The 8297-nt window shown below is 51.0% G+C and overlaps 2 protein-coding genes across 2 annotated transcripts; both read right to left on the bottom strand.

Annotated features, from left to right (window-relative positions):
- Nucleotides 1-679: 679 nt before the first annotated feature.
- Nucleotides 680-4375, bottom strand: KD926_010160 (DEAD/DEAH box helicase; the record flags this gene model as incomplete). Its single annotated transcript, XM_053102676.1, has 2 exons — nt 680-3426; nt 3493-4375. The coding sequence occupies 2 exons, from the start codon at nt 4373-4375 to the stop codon at nt 680-682; spliced, it is 3630 nt and encodes a 1209-aa protein (XP_052953927.1).
- A 976-nt stretch (nt 4376-5351) lies between these two features.
- On the bottom strand, nt 5352-7561 carry KD926_010159 (putative HMG box transcriptional regulator; the record flags this gene model as incomplete). Its single annotated transcript, XM_053102675.1, has 3 exons — nt 5352-6851; nt 6903-7048; nt 7138-7561. 3 exons carry the CDS (start codon nt 7559-7561, stop codon nt 5352-5354), a joined length of 2070 nt encoding a protein of 689 aa, XP_052953926.1.
- Between the last annotated feature and the right edge of the window lie 736 nt (nt 7562-8297).

Raw genomic sequence — 8297 nt, 5'->3', positions numbered from 1 at the left:
TGGTTGAATTGAGTAGGGCGATAAAACGCGTAGATTTTTAATGAGGTGGCCGACTCGGTGGGGAAATACGTTAGTTAGTTACCTAGTGATGTACTTAGTAATTGTACTTATTAATTGTGAGGTGGCAGTTGAGGTATCGGCGATGAGACGATGAGCTGGATATGATCCTAGCTCTTGACGGTTCTTCTGACTTGTTCTATTTGATCATGATGGTTACTATCAACAAACCATACAATCTAATCATGAGGCGTCATATTAAGATCGATGATCTTTGGTAGTTCGATACTTCATGTAGCAGTTGACCCACTCTTGGATCCACTTGGTTCTAACGGTGTGGTTAGGGTTACAGTTACACTGTGCTACTTATGAGACGATTATTGTAGTTACGATCCACTATTTAGTATTGAAGGTCTATATAGTTCTACTCACGTTGAAATCAAGGTCAAGGAGACCAGGCCACTACTAATTGTTATGTAGAAACATCATAGATACTTCTAGACTGTGCATGAATTCTGTATACATAAATTCATCCCCGAATTTCATCTTCAGCTTCACTAATCCGAATTACTCATAAATATTGAACCCTCCATAACATGTCTATCAATTACTAGTTCCACAAATCGTATCCATCCACCGAGAGATGATGTATAGTTCTGTACACCGAAAAGTAGTAAAAGTATTAACCGAAAAGAGACACCGTCTTCTTCTTTTTCTTCGGCCCTTGGCTCTGGCTTGATTCCCCTGTCTCCGTCCCCTCGGGGCTCCCGCCATGGTCGTCGGTCGAGCTGACCACCGACGGTGACGACCAGGGCGATTTAGTGCGCACTCGTCCCGGAGTCATTAAGATCCCGTTCGGGGACAGTACCGGCGCCGCGGTGGTCCTGCGCCGCTGGGGAGTCAAGAGATCTGGTCCGGAGGAGCTTTCGTTGCCCAGATCAAGAATGACTGGAGCAGGCCGCTTCCGCTTCAACGGCGATTTGCGAGCCTCCGGAGTTTGGGGCTTGCTGCCGTCATCTTCGCCGTCGTCATCAGGGATAGACAGTTTGTGACGATCAAAAAAGCCGGACGAGGTCTTGAAAAATGCCAGGTGCGCCGACGCAGGGTCTTCGTCTTCGGGCATGGGAATGAAATGCTCGTTTTGGATAATGCTGCTCATGATGTTATCGTCAAGTAGGTCGCGCTCGGCGTGCTGGATCTCAGTATCCGACATGGCTTTTCGTCGCTGTATGATCTTGTCCTCTAGGGTGTCTTTGAGTACGAGGGTCTCGACGAATACCGGGCGCGTTTGTCCGATACGGTGGGCCCGCTTGATGGCTTGACTTTCCACGTTGGGCTGCCAGATGGGGTTGATGATGAACACGCGCGAGGCACTGGCAATGTGCAGCCCGTGAGAGGCCTGGCCCAGATCCATCAAAAGGACTCGGATGTCTTCAGTCCCTTCGAACATGGCAAGGTATTCGGCCCGCTGAGCGGGTTTCAGCGTGCTAGCGTAAATACGGAACTCCACCCCGAGGAGCTCGAGTCCTTCGGCGATCCAGAATGCCGAGTTATTGTTGTCATAGAAAATAATGATCTTCTCTTCCTTGTGGAGATGAAGGACCTGTTCAAGAAGGTACGTCAGTTTGGCCGACGCAGTTGCGACGAGCTTGGTCTTCGTGAGCGGAGATTCCATCGGTAGGGTCTTGGAGAGTCCTTTGGAGAAACACTTTTTGGGCAACCGCGTGGTGATGGGCTTATCTGGGATAGTCTTATGGGTACTAGATGAGCCCAGGCTCTGTTGCTTTCGCTTTTGGAGCTGATGACGAATTTTGATCCCGGCGCCAGCAAGGCCCTCGGCGGGGTCGAGCGAGTTCAAATTTGCCGTAATAAATCTCTGGGCGTGGTGAGCCTGAGTGATGCCAATGAGTAGCGGCTCCAGTTGTGATCCAGATTCGTTTAGCGCCCACATGTTCCGAGCGTGGGAAGGGAAGTCCTGGATAAAAACTCCTAGCTCATGGAATTCTTTGAACCAGTTCCAACTCTCGCAGGAAAGTGCTTTCTGAGCAATGCGAACCCCCTCGGTCAGTAAAGCTAGGTCGTCCTCCGTCATCTGCGCCCGGTTTTTGTCCATGTACTTCTGGGCGTTGTTAATAGTCCCGGGGAGATCTCCATCGGACCCTGCCCACCAGAAGCCCGCCTGTCGAAGGTTGCCGATCAGCGTGGTCAAATGCTTTCGGTTCCGGGGATGAAACATGTAGTCCTGGTCCGTGCGCTCTGAAGTGATTGCATTGACCGCCAGGATGAAGATGAACAGGTTCAGGTTTAGCTTGTCGTAGAAGGTTGGTTCGAGGTGTACAACCTTGTTGTGCAACCGCGGCAAAGTGATTTGGGCATGGATATTTTCCATCCGATGCCGTACGACCAGCCCCTGCAGGGTGGCACGGAGCGAGGGTGCCTTCCGACGTCTCCCATCATCGCCAACAGGCTTGATGTATTTGGTCCAGTTAGCCGGGTCGTTGGCACGGGAATTCGACCACGGTTTGACATCAAGAAACTGCGTGACAATGAGTTTGAGCTTGCCAAGGTCTTTGAGCTCATTGTCGGCGAGGTTTCCCGTTCTCCTCCTCTCGTGAAGCACAGCCGCGGTGACCTCGGTTAAATCTGTGTCACTGGAGTTCGTTTCCTGCGAAGCCAGGCTAACCTCTACCCCATACAATCCGCTGGACGGTGTTCCCGACACAATCCACCGGCGCTCAACATGAAGTTTATCGATCATATGCACCATATTGGTGCGGTGTCCGTGGCCAGCCACGTTGTGACCTTCGTCGACAATGATCCGAAGCCAGTGGACTTGGGTCAGAGGAGACTCCGCGAGGTTTCCTGATTGACGTCTGACGTGCAACGCGTCGCCCGCTTCTCTTTCAAAGCGAATTCGCGAGAACAAGATTATGTCGTGCTGCAGGATAACTTCAGGGGAGGGGGTTGCATCGGAGCTGTCGCGCAAAACGCACACCTTAAGCCCTTCGGTGTGACGTTGAATCTCATGCAACCAATGATTCACCAGGTTGGGGGGTACAATGATCAAGGTTGCCGAGCATAAGCGGAGGCGTAAAGAGGGTGGTCTGGGATAGGGGACTCCATTTCTGCTGTTGTGCCTTGCTGGTGGTGGTGGGATGGTGTATTCGCCGCAGTTTTCTTCGCATGCTTGGACGCATCTAGTGTAAAAAGAACCCGATTGTTCCAACGATGTGAAGTGACTTTTCCACGGCAGCGAGAATCGACCTGCCGCCGCAGCTGCCATTTGAACCAGACTTGCTGTTTTCTCACGGACGGGGTTCGTCGTCTCCTGATACTCCAAGGGGATGTGAGGGAAATGTCCACGAGTCGCCAGGATAACAGCCAAACAAATCAGAGTCTTTCCGCAGCCCATGGTCTCCGCAAGAATGCCTGGTGGGAGGAAACAAAGTCAGAAGTTGGCCAAAGAGACAATCAGCAGATACTAGATTATCATACCTCCACAAGCCTCTGAGTACATCCTTTTCTCGTGAACAATAGTCCCTTCCTCCTTGTCGTAATAGTACTCGCGTCTTGTTGGCGTGGTGCACCTCTGCAGTCGTGGATCTAACATCTGTGCCGGTTGCGCCTCTCGCTGAACCATCGTAGCAGCTGAACGGCGCTGGTATGGATACAATGGCGTTTTGAGACCCATCACAGCGGGGGTGGCTTGTGATGTCACTTCTTTGCAATGACTATGGCCAGGAGTAGTAGCAGATAGTAGGGCCTGCATGGCGCCCTTTGCGTACGGGTCTTTCATCGTCTCGACTTGAGGCTCCGGGTTCTTGAGGGTGTTGAAGATATACCACAATGACTCATCTTGCGAGTTGTCGTTGACACTCTGGTTCGGATTCCAATCCGCAGGGAGGTACCCTGACCATGCGCGAGACGACTTGTCGATCCGGGACATGACAGCCTTGAGCGCACGCCTTAAATGTGTGCTTGAACGTGGAATCTCCCCACGACCTCGGTCATCGGGTAGAATGTATACACGAACAAAGCTCCAGTCGGGATATCTGTGGTATGCAAAGATGCTGGTCCAGATCCATTGATGCTCTTCTAGGGCAGCAACGTCGGCCTCAGGGTAGTCGTCAGCCGAGTCCTCTGTCGCCGAGGTCGCGGTGTCTGGGCTGTTGCGCTTTCTCAGAACGCCCACTGGGATATATGCCTCCCGATCATATATCAAAGGTTGCGGGAATATTAGTTGTTGGACGTTCAGAACCGGAGACCTCAACGTCGGAAGCCCTGACACCGAAGTCGCGGGAGTAGAGATGGTAGAGATGGAAGATACCGAGTCTGTTGAAGACTCCTGGGCGGAAGGAGACCGATATCTAGAAGACATGATGTCGAAAGTACTACTTCTGCACAACTTAATTGAAACAGAGTGCCTCGGAGATAGATTGAAACAAGAAACTCCAGAAAAGCAAACGTCTTTTGGCAGGCTGGGAAAAGCGCAAAAGGGAGCGGAATCCTGTCCGAGGACGGAAGCGGCACTTGACGGTTAGGCAGAACAGCAAAAGTTATACTCAACAGAAGGACAAACGGGATGAATTGGAAGCGATCATCATGCTGGATCCATGTTACACTGCTGCGGCGTCTCCCCAGGGCACTGCTTCACCCCCTCAGTGTGGTCGCATTCGTGGAGAGAAGAGAAAGAAGAGAAGAGCAGAAGAGCCGGGGAGCCTCGATAGCCCTCCGGTGTTAGGTAAGCCGCGATAAGAGTCAGCCCGGTTCCAATCAAAAGCGGGCCATTGGCTGGGGAACCTGACCGCCTTCGCCTGGCCCTTTTGGGAAGTATCCGTGTCCGAACGCAACCAGCCTCCTTGCAGTGAGTGAATGAATACGGTGTATGAAGTAGAAGGCAGGTCCTCCATTCTAATAGATAATATGTGGTTGATCGCCAATATTTCATATTGAACCACGAGCAAGTCTCGTTATTACAAAGGTCCTAAACAGCCAAAACAGGAATCCACAACTCCAAGACACAATAAATATATGTATGCCATGTACTGATCCTGTGCATAGTCACTTCACAATGTCGACAGTATCGAAATAAAAGTAGCATCCGGTTGAAATCAAAGCTATGTGAGTAATCTGTAATTCAAAAAGCCAATCCCACAAATAGCCAGCCTTACTGCAAATGCTAACCAACCACGAGAACACAAACAGCCGACCATAGAAAAGAGAAACACCCGAAAAGAGAATAAAGGAGGAAAAAATGAAAAAAGAGGTAGGAAAAAAAGACGAAGAAAAAAAAGAAGAAGAAGAGAAAGAAAGAGACCACCCCAAGAAGTTCCACAAGAAATGCATACCAAAAATCATTGAGTGAGATAATCTTCAATTTCAAATCCCACGCGCTTCAAAGATTTTTCCTCGAGTTCTTTCGGAGAGCCCGCGCCCCTTCGCACAACAACTGTTCGCGCATCTTGTAGGCGTACCTCGACCGGGTTCCCTGCAAAGCGCTCCATCTCGTCTTTCTCGCATTCCCGGATGTAGACAGTGATGTCGGGTCCGACGCAGGCGCGCCAGAGAGATGCCATCCACTGCCAGTGGTCCAGTGGCGCATAGGAGTCATTGATAGGCACTGAACAGGCGAACGAATCTGCCGTGGTAAGCTGATATCGAGGAACAATTGCTACCGGGACCGAATAAGACGCCGTCCCCGTCGATGAAGAAACGGACACCGATCCGCTCTCGCTGGGTGGGGCTGGCGAGCTGATTTGCATGTCAGCTGTCTTGGGAATAATGCCCTTGGGTGACACTCCGGAGTGACTCTCGCCATCTTCCGCCTGTTTGGCTTCTGGGGACTCGGATGAAGATTTGATAAAGCTGACGATCTCGTCGGAGATACGGTGCCACACAGAGATGGTGTTCAGATAATCGACCGTGGCGTCTCCCATCTGCCCAGACTCGGAGCAACTCTCCCTCTGCCGGATTTCGGGACCTCCGAAGATCCGTGTGTGGTACTTGCCCTCCTTCTGCAGCACATGATTGAGATAGTCGACCATGGCCCTGACCGCAGCGGGATCCTGTCCATCCACGGCGATAACGGGCCCTCGCCGTTGCAAGGCACCATCGCGTAATGAAGGCACCAGGGGAGGCGAGATCTTGGCGAGGACTTTAATCTTGTTCAGAAAAGGAATGGTCATCACCGTGGCCTCCAAACTGGCAGAGTTCTCCTGGGGAAAGGGGGCCATTGGCGCCACACCCCCGGTCGGTGGTCCATTTGTTTGCAACGGCGGAAGCTTCAGACTGGGGTCCGGCGCAGGATACTCTTTCGCTTGTCTGTACGGCCGGGGTGGCTGGAGCATCTGAAAACCCCGGGGAGTTGACGGATCCGGGCGAGGCGTATACGGCGACAACGGATATGAAGTTTCTGAAGGACTCTTTTCACGGTGAAGGTTGGGCTTGAACATCCCTTGGGGATTGAAACGACGACGCTTCGAATCTGGAGACCGACCCCCATTCTCTTCCCAATGACGCTGACGAGGTGGAAGCTGACCCAGGCCGCTAGTCCCTATCTTGATAGGGTTTGGCGCACGATCGGGGTCTTTTGTCCGACACTGGTAGCTTCGAATGGTGATTGAATCCGGTTGCGATGTGGGCCTGTTCCCATTCGAGGCTCCATTGGGGGTGAACGGCGTCTCCGGGGTCACTGGTGGATTCATAACTCGGCCACCGCAACGATTGCAGACCGTAGAGCCGGGAGGGTTATGACTGATGCCGGAGCTCGCATTCCGGATATTGCCGTCCCGACCATAGCGACGTGGTTGATATCGGTACTCGGGGTACTGTTGTTGATGACGAGCTTTCTCCTCCTGCCATGCGGATTAGTATGACCGAATCAAAAGAGCGCTCAATCCTCTTACCTCCGCCAGAGCCTTCCATTCATCTTTCGTTTCCTGGGGAAGCTTTCGCCACTGCTCCCCAATGATCTTGGATATATCGGGATTCGCAAGACCGGGGTTCTGTGCCACCACCGCTGCTTGATAGTGCTGGCGGTACAAGATAAAAGCTGAAAGGAAGAATTAGCTTTATGCTGCGAACACATGCACAAGAAGCTCATAAGACATCATTCGACGGCAAGAAGCTTATCAAGCTTACCATTGCGAGGCCTGGGGATCTTGGGATCTGGCTGGCAGAGACAGAATTGCGTGACAGGCTCCCGGGACGTGGTGGATTTCCCGGGGCTGGATGAAGAAGAGCGCTCCGATGTTGAAGTGCGTTCACGAAAGGGGATGGATTTGGGCTTTGGAGGCTCGAGAGGTGCACTGGAGGCGATCTTATTCAGGGCGATTTTGGCCCGGTTGATGGAGGAGAGGTGAACCTGCGGTAGCCCATCGGTAGGGTAGCGACAGGAAGCCCCGACAGGTATGCTCTCGACGCGATGATCCATCATAGATACTTGAGAGGTCTCGTCGTTCATGATCTTGTGCTCGAGAAGGTTACTGGTTGGTCTGGAAAGAGTGGCCTGTGGAGTTTCATAATGCAAAGCAGCTGGCTTGGGGAGAACTCGATCGTAAGACATTTAAGAATGGAAGAAAGAACCAGACCCCTCTTCTGTTGGCAAATGTATCGTATTGACGGGGTGAAAGAAGGGGGTCACCAGATGAAAGCGGCTGATTATAGAAGTCGACCAGGACAAGGGAGAATAATGGAAAAAAAATATTAGGAGCGAAGCGAAAGAAAGAAACAAGATATAAAGTTATAGAGAGCGAATCCTGGTGCAAGAACCAAGCCCTTTTTTCTTTTCTTTGCTCCAGAGAATATCAGGTTAGGCTTCTTTTTTCTCTGTTCTTTTTCTTTTTTTCTGTCTTTCAGTAATAATATATTTTTCTCTGTTTTTGATTTTCTTTTTTCTAAATTAAATTTTAATATGGCTTGTTATTATTATCTTTTTCTTCTTTGACAATGTTTCTATTCAGACCGAACCAACCAGGTGGGAGGGACTAAGATGATAAAGCCAGGATTTGGCTTTTTCAAGTGCTTTGTTACAAATTTATGTTTGGTGTCATTTTCTTGACCATGCCAGGCCTTACTCTTGCTCGCCCCCCCTCCCCTCCTCCTGAACCAGCCTAATGAACCGGGTTTTCTTTGTCTGGATACTACTACCAACACAACTGACCACATCCCCCTCGGAACCCTTTCCTTTAGCGCCCCCCACCACCTTTTTCTCCCAATCGTGACACGCAGTTGGACGCCTGGCCGCAGAGTCAAGAGAAAAAAATTTCGGTTTCCAGGATCATTGAATGCTGGATCTGGAA

This window comes from Aspergillus affinis, assembly GCF_023601865.1.
Source record: "Aspergillus affinis strain CMG 70 chromosome Unknown NODE_77_length_175834_cov_85_933294, whole genome shotgun sequence".
Lineage (NCBI taxonomy): Eukaryota > Fungi > Ascomycota > Eurotiomycetes > Eurotiales > Aspergillaceae > Aspergillus > Aspergillus affinis.
The sequence above is the reverse complement of the archived record's forward strand: the minus strand, read 5'-3'. Positions and strand labels throughout refer to the sequence as shown.